Source organism: Besnoitia besnoiti, chromosome VI, assembly GCF_002563875.1.
Source record: "Besnoitia besnoiti strain Bb-Ger1 chromosome VI, whole genome shotgun sequence".
NCBI classification, from domain to species: Eukaryota; Apicomplexa; class Conoidasida; order Eucoccidiorida; family Sarcocystidae; genus Besnoitia; species Besnoitia besnoiti.
The window spans coordinates 455,255-472,752 of NC_042361.1; the positions used below are offsets into that span (position 1 = coordinate 455,255).

The 17,498-nt window shown below is 56.7% G+C and overlaps 2 protein-coding genes across 2 annotated transcripts; both read left to right on the forward strand.

Annotated features, from left to right (window-relative positions):
• Positions 1-3,894: 3,894 nt before the first annotated feature.
• Positions 3,895-7,682, forward strand: BESB_064980 (zinc finger (CCCH type) motif-containing protein; the record flags this gene model as incomplete). The annotated part of the gene is made up of 9 exons (XM_029364893.1): positions 3,895-4,062; positions 4,578-4,673; positions 5,077-5,224; positions 5,348-5,428; positions 5,708-6,147; positions 6,509-6,584; positions 6,873-6,939; positions 7,156-7,231; positions 7,623-7,682. The coding sequence occupies 9 exons, from the start codon at positions 3,895-3,897 to the stop codon at positions 7,680-7,682; spliced, it is 1,212 nt and encodes a 403-aa protein (XP_029218476.1).
• A 5,121-nt stretch (positions 7,683-12,803) lies between these two features.
• Positions 12,804-17,140, forward strand: BESB_064990 (uncharacterized protein; the record flags this gene model as incomplete). Its single annotated transcript, XM_029364894.1, has 7 exons — positions 12,804-13,022; positions 13,641-13,899; positions 14,093-14,322; positions 14,948-15,277; positions 15,860-15,982; positions 16,436-16,552; positions 16,973-17,140. The coding sequence occupies 7 exons, from the start codon at positions 12,804-12,806 to the stop codon at positions 17,138-17,140; spliced, it is 1,446 nt and encodes a 481-aa protein (XP_029218477.1).
• Between the last annotated feature and the right edge of the window lie 358 nt (positions 17,141-17,498).

Genomic DNA, 17,498 nt, shown 5'->3' on the forward strand with positions numbered 1-17,498 from the left:
GTTAGATCTAAGGAACGACGCCCTGCTGCGAGTCCGTCACCCGAACGGCGACCAAACATATTCTTCCTGCTCCCTCTCCACGTTCTTTGCAAGTCGTGTGGGGTTAATCGCTGCCTCAGCAGAGCATCCTACAGCACCAATGCCCCTCCAGTAGATAAAGTCGCACCCAAATCGGGAGTGGCGACGAAAAAATCCTGGAAACGCTCTAGTGCAACCGTCGACCCCACGCAGATACTCCGCAAATGGCTTCAACCCGCACGGAAAAAGAGGGTACCTCATAAGCTCCGAGGAGACACGATGAAAAGGAGGAAACAGTCGTCGGAGTCATGGAAGACTGGATTCGCGGAGGCAAGTCAGCTCGAAAACCAACTCAGGAGGCGCACAAAAAATACGTGTCTTCTCAGAACGGTGTACAGGGCGACGCTATCCCGGGTCAGCCACCAGAGTGCCATTCGAAGGAAAAAACACCCGCTTTTATTGCTACTGCAATGACAGGTCTGCCACCATCAATATGCGGGCTTAGTCCTCGCAGTCCCTGTAGGTTCGCTCTGGAACGCCGCGAGAAGGCTCGTGACCGTCGTTTGTGGTGCTGGCGGTTGCCGTGAAAGTCGCCGTTGCCAAACACAGAGGCACACGAGAATTGGCGATGGTATTCACCGGTCCACGTGCACGAGACAAAAGCATGCTACCCAGATGCTCGAACCGCAACGTACAGAGCAAAAGACGGCAATCCGCGAGTCGTGTAACGGCAACAGACATCGGCAACAAATCAGAGGAGGCGATACCACTCGGCAGTAGGTTGGCTTCATGGCAACAGGTCAACCTAAAACAAAACTGTCGCTGACTCAACGGTAAACGCTTCGCATGCATGCGTTTTGCATGGCTTTTGGATGGACGGCTAGCATCGACGGGGAACGGGCGACGATCGACTTGATTAACGTGCGGCTCATCTCATTTCAGTTTTAAATCAAGATGCTGGAGAATGGCCATTATTCAGTAGCGCAGCGCCCGTGTTTTGCGGCGTGCGTGGGTTGGGTTCATGCGCTGGTGACTCCATGCAGCTTGTTCCCGGGGACGACAGCACACAGATGGAAGGCATCCGGCGCGGCTGACGGCAACTCCGTGGATGTCAGATTTGGTTAGCTCCTTTCTTTCTGGTAGTGATATCCAAGGACGCCTCAAAATTCCCGTCGCTTCCGTGTGAGGCACTCAGGCTCTGGTGCCATGCGGCACTCTCTGCTGGTGGAAACAGGGTGGAGGTAGTCGTCGTGACCCCTCCGTAAATCACGTTGACCTCGGTATATGCGGCAGTATCAACGCAGCATTCTGAAACGTGTCTGCCGTTTGCAGCAGATGAATTAGTTTGTGCGCAGCTTCCCAGCAGGTGATTCACGTCGAGACCGAGCTGAGTTACGCCCAGGTCAACAGAGTCACGGGAAGGCCGAAGTACCTCGCTTAATAGGCGACAGAAGGAGTCGAGGCGCGTGACAACTTCAGTTGCGCAATCCCCCGACGCGCGTAGGTAATGCCAGGGATTCACGGCTAAATGGATGCAAGCTCACTAACGCCAAGCAGGGAGGTTTGCTGTGGCATATCGGTTGTTCGACAGGCTGTCCACGGAGACACCGCTCGGGCTAGGCTGTCCGCTCTTGACATGCGGTGAAGCCAAGCGCTAGTCCTACACGCCTCTCGATGTGTTCGCCGATGGTAGCATTCATACAAAATAGTGACGGCATCAGTGACCACCACGTGGCAGGCAGCCGCTCGGTCAGAGTAACGGGTAGAGGCTCCGCACTATGCGGACAACACAGCATCCCAGGCACATGAGCCGATCGAAAAACGTGTGCCGACTCCAGGTGGAGCCACTAGTTGCTCACAAAGTGCGATTTTGTAGATGGCCTATGCTTCTTTTCTACTCGTAGTTGTGTAGTCAAATCACAGCTGTATGGCTCTCACGAATCACGTCACCAGCCCTGCACCTTGCTAGGCCAGCAATAAAAAGCAGACGGTGTGCAGCGCATGGCATGCAATAAAGCTCACGCCATATCCGACGAGCTGAGTTGCCAAACCGCCCGGTTGAAAAGCACCTAGCCCACAACAAACCAGTATCCCCACTTTCTCTGAAACACCGTTTTTGAAGATTCCTCAGCCGCCCCTGTCGTGTTTCGAATCAAAACCTGGTGCTGGTACACCCACCAGAGGGTGGATTAGTCGTGAAAAAGTGGGCAAGACAGGACAGGCCGCGTGCGGTTTCGTGAAGTCGTCTTTCACTGACAGGTAACCGATACACAACTTAGGACTTCACTCCAGGTGTGGCGCGTGCGTGAGGGGCGACGGAGCGCAGGTGTTGATTTGAGCATCCTGGGTCATCGTGGCGGTGGCCTCCACAAACAGTGCGGCAACAATATGTCTTCGTAGGCGCACTGGTGAGGGAGCACTCACCAAGGCGCCACACAATGAGAAGCTGCTGGCGTAAGGTTCCAGGGTGACTTGTCGGCTCACCTTTACCAGGTGGTGCCAACGCGGGTGACCCCCACCGCGGCGCAACCGTTCAACCTGTGCCTCAACCCTGCAGCAGAATCATGGCGGGCGGGGTATGCAGTTACCACCAGAAGTTCTTTACGTGGTTGTGCCTTGCGTGACGTCTCCGGCGCCACACGGCGAAATGGGTGGCGAGCTTCACCTGAGCACAGATGGCAACCTCGGAATGCGCGGGAAATGCCTAGCCACGCGAATGGACAATGGACCTCTTAGCTTGGTCTACAGGGCTAAAAGACACGTGAGAGGAGAAACGAATGAGTGCACTCGCAGCTCTGCAGCGTATGGAGGCAACCTGCTTGAGGTGGGCGTCAAGTTGCCCTCGCGGGAAGTGCTGCCTCATACTCAGTCGCCCGTGCTACCCCGGCAGAAGGCTCAAGTGGCGCAGACACGAATTCTTGCCATTGCCTGGCCGCGCAGGAAACTTTCCCACTACCGCAGGACGTCCCTACGGCGCAGTGTTACGATTTGCCTTTCAAAGTGAACAGAAACGTCTACTGTAAGTGTCTCTTCCAGGACTTTCTTCGTTTTGCGTCTTGAAACGCGTCGTTGCGAGGCCGCGCCTCGCCTGCGCGGCGCGGTAGCTCCCGCTTTAGTGTGCTCGTTGAGGCGGTGGCGGTGGTGATGGTGTTGAGGAATCACCGGAGCATGCATGCGGGCATCGGACCAACAGCTCGTCCGTTTTGACTCAGACAAGAGAGTACGCCACTGATTCACTCCTGCCCAAGTCGCGTTAAAACTCCGTTTCTTCGTACGCGAGAGTAATCCAGCGCATCTTGCTCTCTTCTGCTGGTATCGCTGCCCCCCTGGCACGCCGTGCGATCCCGTACGCGCCTGAAGAAACGCGACGACCGCTCTTTCGCGAACGCGGCTGGAGCAACGCAATCGGGTATGCTCCATTCTTCCTGATCTTTTTTGTAGTGGGATTGATTCTGCCTGGACTTAGTGAGCTGGACTGCAACGCCCTTGTGCGCGTGGGTTCCCTCCGTTTCCCCGAGCACCTTGCCACCTTTCTGCTGCCTGGCGCGCCTGCATGCAATTTTTCTCACAGGGGGCCTTTCCAGGAAGCCAGCGCATCGCGCCTGGGGTCGGCTTGCCCTCTTCTTCCTGCCATTCCTGCTGTCACGCTTTGAATCGCGGGCGGTCTCTGACGGCGCCCCGAGTTCGTCCGCAGAAGGCCCGCCACCCGCCGCGGCCGTCTTCGGGTCAGTCTTGTCTACCTCGAGACGCGCTGGCGAGCCGGGCAGTTCCGCTCGGGCGACTGGATGCTTCGGAGTCTGTTCAAGATTCGCCCTACTCGAGCGTGGGAAGCAGCGAGGCTGTGTCTTTGCCGGCTCCTCGGTATTTGTTAACAGAATGTCAGAAGTTGAGGCCGCCCAGCCCATCGGCCCACAGCCCGCCGAGGCGGGCCGCGCGTCAGACGACGGCGGAGATGGACGCCCATATGATTCTGGCAGCCACTATGGAGGACACAGTAGCTTCAGGGGCGCGCCGTATAAGAAGACGCTCTGTCGTCACTGGCAGGTGCGTCGGGATCCGGCAAGCGGACGGTCGTTACCGCCAGCGCCTTTTTCACGCCTCTCACAACGCCTCTCTTGAGACACAGAAAACTCTCAATGTCGTGCTGGAAACTTCTACTACAGTGTTGAGCCTTACACAGCCTGAGGGTGGCATATCGTCGTCGTGAGAGTTCACTGTAGAGCCGGCAGGCGAGTGCGACGTGCGCAGACGTGAAGGAGGGATGTGTGCTGACTCCGTCATCCTCCACTTGCGAATCACACTTGCGTGTTTCATGGTTAGCAACGCGCTCTTGCTGACCTCGTCGCCTTCTACAGGTTGTCCCTCCGGTTGGGCCCTGCATCCCGACGGGGGCCGTCGGCCTCGCCCAGCTGAAACGTGCAAGACTACGGTACCCGCTGTCTTGTGTAAGCTTGAAGCGTGTCTAAGGTGCCGTGTGACCTTCCCAAGCCGTGCTGTTGCGTTTTGTAGCATCCATTTGACGCGCATCGAGTGGTATGATCTGTTCGCTTTCCCTGTAGGCTGGGAACTGCCGCAATGGGCATCGCTGCACGTTCAGTCATGGCATCGAGGATCTAAAAGGCACTCGAGGTATTCTGTGCCGGTTTTTCATCAAGGTGCGCCGCCACAGACAGGGTACACAGAGTTTGCGAGAGGGGGTCGCGGCTTCAGACGGCAGCACGGCGGATGGATGCGATCAGGGAATCTGGGGTCCCTGCTATGTTTCCGCGAGGACTCCCATGCGTTTGAGGGCGGAGGCTGGGTCGATGTCGTTGAGTATGCGGCCGCAGCGAACCGGCTTATCCTTGTATCACAAGCAGCAGTGTCGCTCCCTGGAGCGCTCGTGACCATAACGACTGCGGGTCATGTTGGGTCCTTTGGGCACCGGACAGTCGCTGGGCTTTTATTCAGAAGCCCTGTTTCTATCAGGCTGCACATCGCCTTCTGGCTTGCCTCCGCAGGGAGGGCAGCGCTCGCCGTTGAAGCGCACAGATGTGGCGCTCTGTGTGCACTCTGCAGGGGGTTTGTAAGCATGGCGCCAACTGTCCCTACATGCATCCGAGCGGCAGCAGAATGGCCTTGCCATCAGATCTGGGCCTGTCTCCGTACTACTCCGTCTCCGGCTCGGGCTCCCAATACCCGCAACCGCCTACAGGGTACAAGACAGGTAGGCAAGAACCTGCTTTCCTGCTCGACAGGGTGTCGTCCCGCATGTGTCGCCGGTCGCGTCCGCTGCGTGGCGCACCGATTCCACGCGCGGGCTTGGTGTGCCTGGGTGTGTGTTGAGCAGATCTCTGCGTGAACCGCAGCGGCCAATGCAGTGCAGGCGTCTACTGCGGCTTTGCACACAGTGTTGACGAGCTGTTGCCTGGTAAGTTGCAGGCTGCGGTGTGTGGCGTCTCTGGCTCCCACCCCAGAAGCGAGGAAACAGGGACGGACGCCTGTGTTTGACAGGATTTGGGGAGTGACCAGTGCCCTCGACTAACTCGCGCGCTGTTCGGAGTCCGGATACAGGCTGCACCGGAGAAGTTGAGGAGCGCCGTTCATGGTCGAATGACGCGCGAAACCGTTTCCATAGAGCACGATGCGGCGTCATCGTTACGGCGCCGCTCGCCACACGTAGCATGCGTGCTTCCGGTGGCGTGCTCAGGCAAGTTTTCAGTGGAAGAGATCGCAGCTCTTCGACAGGCGGCGGCGTCGAACAGCGCCGCCCAGCCTGTGTCGCCGTACGGGCAGTACTACGCAGTCGCCGTGCGCGACGGCGCGGCCTATGGACAGCTGAGCCCGTCTCCAGTCGTGACCGCCACCCCCAGCACTCTGGTGGCGACGCGCTCAGTGGAGCAGCAGAGTCCCTACGTGTATCCGACGTACACGACGGCGTACTCGTCTGCTTCTGCCATCCAGCCGGCGCCAGCCGCGAGCGGGCCTCGGCACACAGAGTTGTATTTCCCTGCGGCGGGATCTTCTGCGGCCTCCCCCAGTTCGCCCTCGAGCTACCACATGCAGCACCCCGGAGCGGTCAGCTCCGACCCAGGCGCGGACCGCGCCGTGATTCTTCCAACCAGCAGAAAGCTCTGCAATTTCTGGCCGGTGAGGGCGCATGCGTCGCCAGGCTGCGTGGGAGATGTCGGAAGCACTCCGGCGCTTATGCGGTACCGTCGAGCAACTGCAGATCGTCTTCTGTCCGGCTGGTCGCTAGCTTGCACTGCGGGTCCCTTGTGGTGGTGAACGGGTATGGCGGGGGGGGGGGGGGGGAGGCGGGGGTGCTCGACGCCCGCTGTGTGTGTGCTTGCAAACGATATCCAGTAGATTTCCACAGACACAAGAAAGCGTCTGGCTCTTGGTCGCGGTGCATGGCGCAGAATCACGAGGATAAGGTTTACGCGCAAGATGAACGGGTATCCTTCTTTCTCTACTCAGTGCAGACGTCTTGGTGTGGTGTGATTTTCAGCACGGCTGCCGCAAAGGAGATGCGTGCCCATTCGTCCACGAAGCGTCGATCGTGCATCCGGCTGTGGCTGGAGATGGTAAGCTGAATCTCTGTTGTGCCTCTCGTGTTACAGCGGATCGCCGCGGAAAAGCAAAGAGAAGCTTCACTTACTTGCTTCTTCCGGCACTTACGCGCTTCTTCGCGCATGCCCTCCTCCACGGCGGGGTCGCGGCTCTCTTGTGTCTCTGTCGGTTCCCTAGGCGGCACTGAGCATCGCGGAGTACTCCCTGGTTGTATAAGCCAGGACAGACGGCACGCACGCGTCTGCGTGTGAGTGGTATTCGTCATAATGTCACATGCGTTTCATGTTTTTGTGGCGATGCAGATATGAATGGCAGTTCGCGAAGTTATCCTGGTTACTCTCCGTACGGTCGCGAGTATGGCTATGGCAGGTAAGCTTGAATCCACTCGTCGCAAAGCTCGCATCGTGTGTTTGCTCTGCAGTAAGCCCGTGGTACAGTGCCCCAGCTGGCTGGGCACGTAGCCGTGCGCCGTCTCTGTACGACTTTGCCTGTATAACCGGCTGCGTTTTCGGATCATAAGAGTGTGCGGAGCTTTCGTGGCAGCGGTTGCGATCTGTTTTCTCCTTTCCTGCTTTGCCTCGCCAGGGGTAGGCCCCGCTCTCGCTCCCCCGACCGTGGGGGACTGCCATCGAGGATGAGGGAGTGCCGGTTTTTCTTGCAGGTAAGAGTCTCGGCGCCGGTGGCGAACTAGGCCACGGGTCGGGCTTACATCACCAGGTACCGACGGCGACAAGTCCCAGGCTGAGAGTACGAATCAAACCTTCGTGGTTTGTGTGAAGGCCCGCCGTTGATGTGGCGTATATTTCACTCCGGACGCGCTGCGCTCTCAGGCATACGCTTTTCTGCCATGAGTTGCGTGGCACCGACGTCTGTGCGTAGGCGCATGCGCGGGGTGCATGTGGGGTTCTCCGATGTCGTGTAGATTCGCGAGCGCGACGTTCTCTGCATCTTCTGGAGGGGGGCGCGGATGCGCGGCGCAAAGGGGGCAGGCCTCGTCACGGCTTCACTTTCTGGCGGGTTATGCTGGCGGTGCGTTTTTTGTGCGTCAACAGGGCAGGTGCGTGAGAGGAGACGCGTGCGGTTTCCGACATCCCTCTGATCGAGCCGACTGAGGGAGAGCGCGCTCCAGGTCGCCGGAGCCTCTGAACGGCGCCGGTCCGGTAGGCGCAGCAGCGTCGTCGGGGAGGACACGAAACTGAATCCGCGTATGGACACAGCGTGGAGGGAGAGGCGTGAAGCGCGTTGCGCGCAGCTTGGGCCCCTCTGGACTGCCCGCTACCCTCAGAAGGGAGTGGAGCACGGAAAGGCTGATCGAGGTCCCACAGTCGGCGGCGGCGTCGTCTGCTTCGCCGGCCGCCAACGATAGCGGATTGCGGTCTACATCGAAATGTGTCGAGTGCACCACGGGTGAGCCAAATCTAGCCGAGAAAGCGGAAGTATAGAGCACGGGAGGCAAAGAGCCTCGAAGAAATGAAGATGAGCTGGTTGACGGGGAGAGTGACGGAAGTGGCAGAGAAGTTTTAAGAGGAGCTCTGCTCACGCGAGACAACAGTCGGCTGGAGAGTATTTGGCTCTATACTGAGAGCGAGATGCGGTGTGACAGAAATGCTGCTGTGGTGAGGTGGATTACAACCATGCGTAAGGCGCCTCTGGCAGTAAATGGAAAAGAGAGGAATGAGAAGACGGGGAATGCAAGCAGAATATAGAAAAGAAGAAAGAGACCTAGGAGATGAGGAGGAAGCTCAAGCCAAAAACAGGATATTTTATATTTCCTGGATGAAGAAGAAAGAGAAGTGATCAAGAAAAAGGAAATGCGAGAAGAGAACCAAAATAATGGAACCTTGGAAAGGCGAGAGGGCGGCACGACGCAGTGTCCTCATTGGAGGACACAAGGACTTCACTAGAACAAGAACGAGATGAGACTGAAAAGGCGAAATACAAGATAGAGTGGATGCTTAACTGGACACTGAACGACGACGAATGACGAATCGAGAGGAGATAATTGTGGGCCTTTCGCCCACCCGTATTCACCCTAGGCTAAAGCGTCTGTCAACCAGTTGCCCGTCGGGTTCGACGCAGCCTCACCGGATTCCAGCCGGCTGATCGATCTTGTTAGTGGGAGCTTAATCATAGTCTAGTTTTCTCGCCGTCCGCCCGTCGTTACCAGCGTAGACGAAGTTAAGGCTGTATAACTACCGAAACTGTAGCATGCTTTCACTTGTGTGGTACCACCTTGTGGTAAGTAGAACCAAGAGGTGCTTCACGTTCTGCCAGTGGTCTGGATCATCAGCTGCAGAAGCTTCTAGACTGCAGAGCGCGTGTTTACTGTCGCTCAGGCAGACACCAAGCCACTGAGTGTGTATGGCCGTCGCTGCTTTATCACTCACCGGAGTATTCCTTTTTCTGGGCGCGTGTCGGAGGGGCGTATTAAAGCAGAAACTGCTTCAGTGTGTATCATGGGGATACAGACAGGCGCAACTCTAAAAGAAGCAGGAGGTACGGGCGGAAGCCCTCTCGGAGCAAAAGGGGGCGCAGAGGAGAAGAAGTGGACAGATGACTGCAAGTATGTGCTTTCACAGAAGCGCTTGAAAAAAAATAATTCATCTTCTGTAGGATGGAGAGGAGAAATGCGCACAGGAAGAATGCAGGGTATGTTGTCCCGGTACAGGAAAGGAGAGCCAGGTGAAGGGACGATGATGTTGCGTCATCGCGAAACAGTTATATCTTGGGTGTCCACATATTTTCTGTGAGCACTAAGTATCTTATAGCCAACCTCCCAAACAAGAAAGGGATGGGAGGAGCGCGAACGTAGCAGCAAGTGTGCTTGAGTTTCCTTCCTCTACGCGGCGTTTTTTTCGCGAGGTCAGCGCTCAGCTCCCATTAGCACACAGTAGCTCGAATCAAGGGCATTTAAATTCCAGACTGGAACTACCTTCCTGGTCATCGCACTCGCTTCCTGCTTGAGAGACAACAGGACTGACAGAGCACCGTAAGAGCCACGAAACCAACACTGGTAGCAATGGAGAGCTCAGCATCTGTCGCTGTAGGCTATACCCTTCCACAAGGAGAGTGCTGCCGCGGAAACACCACCGTGTTGCAATAACGATGCTACCGCTTTTTAATGGGATGGAGCACCTATGGCTAAGGCTCACGAAGGTGCTCACCATGCAGCAAATGTGTCAGGGGACACAGCGTAAGCACGGGTATTATTCAATGTCCCATCCGAAAGAGGCCGCTTTGCTAAGATGCATGCTTAGGAACCGGTCCGACATTGGTGCCCAGCGATACGACTTCCTTCGGGCACATAGCGAAATGGCGATGATACACTCATACTGCCTTGTTCACCACACAACCACGTCCGGGCATCTTTTCTTCCGTGGCGAAGCTGGGAATTCATGTATCCTCGTTCTGAGGCATGACACCGTTTGAAGCCGGGACACTGCCCGTTGTTCTGCAACTCTGGTAAGTGAAGCAGTGTGCCTGGGCTAGTCAGGAGCAGCTCGGGGTCTGGCGATAAGACTTCTGCGTGATGCGTTCGCAAATAAACACACGGTGCTTCCAACTAAATGCAACTGTGGGGGAGGGGGCTGTCCGACGGTTTTGAGTAGGCCCCGCTATACCGTTAGGCACTCTTGTACGCTGGAAAATAGTGCTCAGTGGACGAGACAAGAAGTCCTAAACGCGACGCCAGCTGAAAGGCCAGTGCCGTTCTTGCTGGGACCTCTAGCGGACTGTGCTGGGACCTCTAGCGGACTGTGCTGGGACCTCTAGCGGACTGTGACGTGGAGACCCGCGAGGGGCAACATAGAGGGCTTCAACCTTCAGTTACATGTCCTGTAACTGCTCAGAATATTGATCACATTGCATGGAAAGTGCCAACTAGTCGCTGACTGCACCACCGAGTGCACGTCCTACACGCACGATTCCTATAGGGGTGTATCGAGGATATTTGCTGGAGGGCAGGCCGACTTGCAACTGTGGCTCAGCCAGTTGGCAAGAAAGTGCGTAGACAGCTGCACACCAAGGTACGCTCCAGTTACCTGTCCTTCACGGCAGACAGCGTGTCTCGTCGGGGCCTGTCTTCGGATATGATTGTCGCCATGCTCTTCAGCCCCCGGGCAGTTTCAATTATCGAGATACAGCGTGAGAAGCCAAGTTGTGATACACGCGCCGTTTGCACCATGGTTCAAAACAAACTACAACGGCCTGGTGTCATCATCGTATACGGCGATTATCGGAGAATCCCGATCACCACGAAAAACGGAGTTAGCGGGGCCGCTACTACTAGAAACATGGCGCAGTAGGGAGCGAAGCCAGTGCAGCAGATAGTCCGATGAACGGTAGGAAATCGGGCCGTTATGATTGTCAGCTTCCGCTTAGTGGATATCGTTACTACTTCAGAATCACTACCATCCTGCGACGTAACCTCGACATTAACGGATCCCGTGTACCCAAAGTACAGCCATAAAAAGCATAAGGCCTCGAAGTGGAGTGAAAGAGGGAGAACAGGCCAACAAACTCCTGACGAAGTGCAGCAACACCGTCGGGTGGGAAGTATCCCGACTACGGCGTTGCTTCCGAATGCCTTTGCTGAATCGCCAAGCAATTGTAAACCATGTTCGTGAATCATCTCTACGCGGCCCGAAGCCTTTCAAACGAAAGATATGCCAGTATCCTCCTGCGCCGGCGACGTTCCGGATACGGCATCTCTGCTTGCAGCACTCGCCCTAGTGCAAAACACACTGCGCTCGTTCGTAGCGTCTGCTGCGGATGGCCGATTCAGTCCGATGCCGCAAGTGGCAATCGGCCGTGAGGCGTAATCTTTGCATTTAGCAGAATATTCCTTCATTCATGCCTGACTGGTCACCCTTCGATGATGGAACATGGAGGCAACGCGGGCTGCTTTTAGGGTAAAGGGCGAAACGAGTCCACCAATTCACCCAAAGACTTGCATATGACGTGGTGCTAAGACGCGTATAGGACGTTGTCCTAAGAGCTCGGACCCCTGCTCTGATACCGCCAACGATAACAGACCATGGAACCTGATTCAGTCCCCTTCGCCTACCTCGATTCCACCAGTCTCGGTAAGGTCTTACCCTACGTCTCCTTCGGCGTGCACCCTCTTCTTAAGAGTCGAATAAAACGCACACTTTGTCCGTCGGCTATATGATCATGTTTTGTGAGGAACGGCACGCAGACGCAGGGGTGCCAGGTAGTAGTAACCCTACATAACGTTGTGAATGTGGCAGATACTTTTGTGCTCTCCCACGTGTTCATGTCTCAACGGAACACACGGCGCCTTGGTAGACGCATGCAACACACATGTGCGCGGCGGACTGCTGACATCCCCAACCCGATGACATTAAGAAACAAAGGGCTCTCTCTGGTGCTAGACACTATGACCCGACACGGACGTAGTTTTTCCCCTATGGTGAATTTTACGCCATGGCTTTGTACTCTTAGCATAGAACACAGCTAGCTCTGGCGGCTGCAACCCTGTGGCACAGGAACTGACGGCGCGTCGTGTTTGGCTGTTGAACCCGTTAAAGAAGGCAGCTACGTACGGAGACCGGACGTCAGAAGACTGTCTTTTTTTTTTCTTGTTCGCCTGTGCTTCAAATTAGTAAGCACTTGTGTGCGCGACGTGCCAGAGGTGATGCACGGTAACAGCCTGGTGCATCCGTGTGCGACATTTGCTTTCTTCTCCTGCCCCGGCATCAGTCCGCCCTTGTGTTGATCACCAGATACTGGCAAACCGGCGCAGCAGCGTTCTTGCGGCAAGCCAAATCCTCCTTGCCTGGCCTTCAATACAGCACCTCGGCACTCCCTGTGGATATCCCGCAAAAGGCTTGACGAGTTTCTTGTTTCTCGGGGTGCTTCCCGGCTCGAAGAGATCCGAGACTGCGTGCGCTTGTTTGAGGCCCTCCGAAGAGCTCCACGCCGAGCCACGTTTGCTCCGGAGACACGTTTGCATATGTAGCCGGAACATATCACCCTTGTTGCGGCTTGGAAAATAAGCTTCGCGTGCTTTCTGTCTTCCTGCTCACCACCGTCTCGCACCCCAGTGTCGGGGAGCCCATCGTATGTGCATGTGCATGTGTGCTTGTGTTCTTGTGAGCACATAAACATACGTCTTTGTTTTCAAATAAAGCAGTGACCAGGGTGTTGGATGGCTGGATCTCCATGAGTCTGAGGCATACAAGGAACGAAACATCGTACATTGCAGTTCGAAAATGGCGTCGGCCTCAGATCCGTCGGTGCTCCCAGCGAACGCAGCACAGTTGAGGGAACAGATTATTGCTACAACGCAACGTTTTTTCGACAGTCACGGCATTCGCATCAAGACTAGAAAGCTACCGGTTCAAGCGCCCGGCTCTTCAGGGACTGTCTCAGGCTCAAAGGGTGAAGGCAACTCGTCGCGAAGTCGTCATGGTGGAGGCCGGTCGGCACAAGTGAGTCATCGGCAGAAAGCCATTTTGCTATTTTTGCGGACTGCGATCAGCCGTGTGAGCTGGCTTGACGACGCGACATCCATTCCCGTCGGTTTTCTCCTTCATGCAAGTGCCTGCTCGCCGGGACAAACTAGCAACGGTCGAAGGGCTACTCTGGATAAGCGTGGTGCTGCCTTCGGGTTGCCAGGGCGTGTTATTACTGATACATTCTTAGTCCGTCAAACGAAATAACGGCTCAGCTAGCCGCTTCTAAGAGCGATACCCCTCGCGTCGGAATGCTGCCACGGAAGTCATCCACAGTCGCGGCTGAGGCTGAGCGCCTTTGCGTGGTCCACGGGGAACAACAGCTCCAAGCTCCACAGATGGATGCCCCCCGACCTTGGGCCCTGCGGGCGCTCTTGCGGTGGAGTGCAGCCTTCGACTACCTTCTGCATGCTCCGCTGCCTTGGTATCCTCTTCCGTCGAGCCGCTGCTTAATTCTACTCCAGTGCACAATGGAGGGGGACGGGGCGTCGCCGCTGACTTGGTCTAAGAAGAGGTGCGCAGCCGGTGTGGAGGCGACCGTCCCTCATGTGGCTCCGCGTATCGTGTGATTTCTGCTGCTGTGCGTGTTCCCAGGCGGACAGCTCAGGCCAATCTGCGGAGAGCTCGGCGTCCTCGACTTCCGCTTCGCTTCCTCTGTATCATTTCATCACCAGGCAGAAGCTCCACATGGCGGAGCAGCTGCTGCGAAACAAGTCTTGCTATTTGACGCCGTATAATAAAAAATCAGAGAAGCGCCAGAAGGCGTCCCCATGGATCATGCAAGACATGAGCGAGGAGGTGAAAACACACCTCGCACAAATGAGCTCGGATTTTGACGACAGAGATTTCTCTGGTAAGCTTTCCTCAACCGGCATAAATCACGCACCCGACCGGTGTCACGTGGGCGAGCTGCAGCGTAGTCAGTCCTCACGGCGGTGATGCAGGGACGTCACGCGGCTGGTCGCGGCAGGCGATGTCTCTTTTCTCAGGCGTACGCCTTTGCGTGGGTCCATTTTTAAGCGTCCTGTGTGCCGGGATCTGCTTAGGTGTCTACCTCTCGCTCCACACAAGCCCCTACCTGGTCGACTGCGAGTACGGGAACCTCAGCCGCAGCCGCTTTGTGGGTTGGGCGCTGGTTGAGCTCCTCACAACCAACGAGCGGTGCCTGAAGGCATTGTGGGTTCATCCGGCCCTCTCTGCGTCGAGCACGCGCCTGGTGCTGCAGGCATTTCTCCCTCGGATCCTGGTGGATGCCATCGAGCTCGCCACCCCCGGCGTAAGCCTTTGCTCAGTCTTCTCTTCGGAGAGGGGATGCCGGCGTGCTGAAGGCTTTCCTGCAGCCACGTGTCCGCCATTCCGGCCTCCCGAGTGCGAGCTCGCAGGCAGGCCCTGGCACGTCCTTCTCTGGAGTCGAGGACGACGCGCTGTCAGAGAGACGTCGAGGGGCCTTGTCTCACGCTTTGAAAGAGTCGTTTGCTGCGCTGCCTCTGCCCTCTTCGGGCCGAGCACGCTTCGGTTTTTCGCGGCGTCCTCGCGTCGTGAGGGCGAACCTGGTGTTGAATCCCTGCGCTGATGAGCGCGCGGCTGCAGGCGGACAAGGGAGCCGCGTTTTTCCCTCGTCAGCTGTCGCAAGGCACGGGTTCCAGTTACGCTCCTCCGTGGATCCCTGTGGGTTGTGTCGGGGTAGAGACCTCCGCGGTCTTCTCGCAGGGCACCGCGTCGCCCCCCCTCCCCCCCCCATACCCGTTCGCCACCACAAGGGACCCGCAGTGCAAGCTAGCGACCAACCGGACAGAAGACGATCTGCAGTTGCTCGACGGTACCGCACAAGCGCCGGAGTGCTTCCGACGTCTCCCACGCAGCCTGGCGACGACATGATTTGTGTGTTTCGCTGTGCGCAGGTCAGCCCTCTTTGCCCGTGGAGGTTTTTCTATTGCTGGCTGAACGACTTCGACCTGTTGCCCCGGGGAACGTGGCTGCTTCTTTCTGCGCCGCAGTATCTCGCGCTTCCTGTGCACTGCGACAACTTGAATCTCGGCGAAGAGGACGAAGAGGACGTGAAAGAAGAGCCGCCACGGGGGAAGGGCGCGAGAGGAGCCCCTGCCAAGGGCAGAACTGGCCAGCAGAGTGGCTCGCGAATCGAAAAGGGCAAGAGAAAGAAGAAGAAGGAAGAAGAGGAGATGCACATCGGCCACCGCGACGGTGACGACGGATGCGCCTGCCCCTGCCAGGTGCGTCGCGTAGAGGCTCGCTGAGACGACGGGCTTGTGTAGGTTATTGAGAATAGTCTCTGCTTCGTGTTGTGCCGTCTCGTTTTTGAAGTGCAACAAGCAGTGCGACTGAGCAGGGAGAGGTGCCGAGCGCCAGCGCGCATATGAACCCCCCTCGTGGACTCCGCCGGCGAGCGACGCAGCAGACAGTGGAAAACACGTTCTCGCTGTTCTATGCATGCGAGGCTGCACCATGCGGCAGATGGGCAAGAAGCTCCTACAGCACTCGGCGGAGGCGGCAACGAGGGCGAATCCTTGCATAGCCGATTCCGCTTTGCGCAGAGAGGGGGGGCACTCGCTGACGTTTCAGGCTTTCAGTCCCGTGATGAAGGTCTTTGTTTACCGGATCCAAGTTCTTTTGTGCTTCTCATGACCGCCATCGTAAGTGCATTGACTGTTGTGGTATCCAACGTATATTTGAAAAGGCAGCATTTGTATACAAGTTGTACGAATATCATGACATTCACCTTGGGTTGGGCTGAAGAGCGACCAATGCCGCATTACACCTTTTGCAGTCGCTCCTTTGGATCGTCTTCCATACAGCAACCGTCCCGCTGGCGTGACGACTTCGACGAGAAGCTCGTAGGCTGCACAGAGAGCTTCATCTACCGAAATTTCAGCCGTATCTTGGACATGATTCCAAAGACGGTTGATGCGCGGTTGCAGGTGCGTCTACACAGCTGGACATTTCAGACATTCGCTGGATCCCAACCTGCTGAATGTGCAAAGCTCGCAGATTATGACTACGTGGCAAGTGCTTGGGGTGATGAATTTTAGCTTTTCAGGGGCGCTTTCTCGTTCCCGTCAACGCGTGTTCGCCGCCAGATGTGCAGAGCGGCTTACACCAGAGACGTACATGTCTCACTTCGTCGTCCTGGGCTGTGAAAAGAAATACTCGGTTGTTCTTCACGACCCATGCACCGTCGGTGAAGCGAATGGCGTTCTTTGGAATTACCATGTCTTTTTCGAGCGCACCCCATTTCGGAGATCTCGCCGTCTGGTGCGGATCAGCAGCAGGCAACGCACTTTGGTTTGAGCCTGCGGAAGCAGGCAGTCATTCAGATAGCTTAACAGCGCCTCATTTCTGTTTTCTCTGTCCCCCCCTCTTGCGGGGTGCAGGAAGACATCCACGCGTTGCCACAAGAGAACCCAGAAGCGTTGAAGCGGGAGCATCCGGAGACAGACGAGGAAATTCGCACGGCAGAGACATTCGGCCTTGACGACGATACAGTCATGGTAGGTGGCAGCGCGGCGCAAGAGACCAGCGTGTGCATGTGAATGCGTATGCGTGGATATTTTTGTGAAGTGGATGCCGCGGGTTGCCGCCCCGGTAACACCACATGACTGCAGCGTTCAGATCGGCGAAGCGCCAAACTGTGGCGGTTGCCTTGCCTCTGTTCGATACGCGTGATTCACGCACACGACGGGAGCCCCTTAGAGTCGGGAGATGCATGGCGGTAGTGCCTGCGTCCCTCCCGTCGAACGCGGAAACCTAGACCTATGATGAGCTTGCTGTGGGCGCCGACACCCTTCCAGGAAATCATGGCAGACCGGTCTAATCTCTGTAATTCCAGAGACACAGCCACCGCTGGTAAACTGCATGCTGTGCAGTGCGCGCTCATCGGAGAGTGTCTGTGCTGCATGCGCGTGCCTCAGGGGTTGTTAGAGAAAGTGTATGGTCAGTGGCGGACTGGCAGGTTCAAGCGCAGCGACCTGGAAGACGAGGAGGAAGAGGCACGGCCCCACGGACGGAGGCGCTTGAACGGACACAAGCATGACTCTGGGCACGGAAAAGAGACCAAGACGGAGGCTGACGAACATTGAACTTTCAGAGACCGAATCAGCAAGAATGCAATGGACGCGGCGCGGGGGGATGAGGTGGGGAAGGGGGGGGAGCTGCACATTCGGCGTGATGTTGAATGCTTCGCTTTTCGTTTGATGAAGACAGGTACACCCACCGAGTCGGAGGAAAGCTCAGGACTTACTTGCCTCTTTGCCGCCCGCGGCTGTCCATGAGGTCGATGCAGGGGACAAAGCCATATTTGCAGCGTGATGCATCCTGGTTTGATCTCTGTTCAGGAAAGCAAAGGGGGGGCAGGGATTTGTGCACCAGATCCACACCAACCCTCATCCGTGGTTCCTATTCAGGAATGACAGACACCGCATGTCGTGTTTTCGCGCG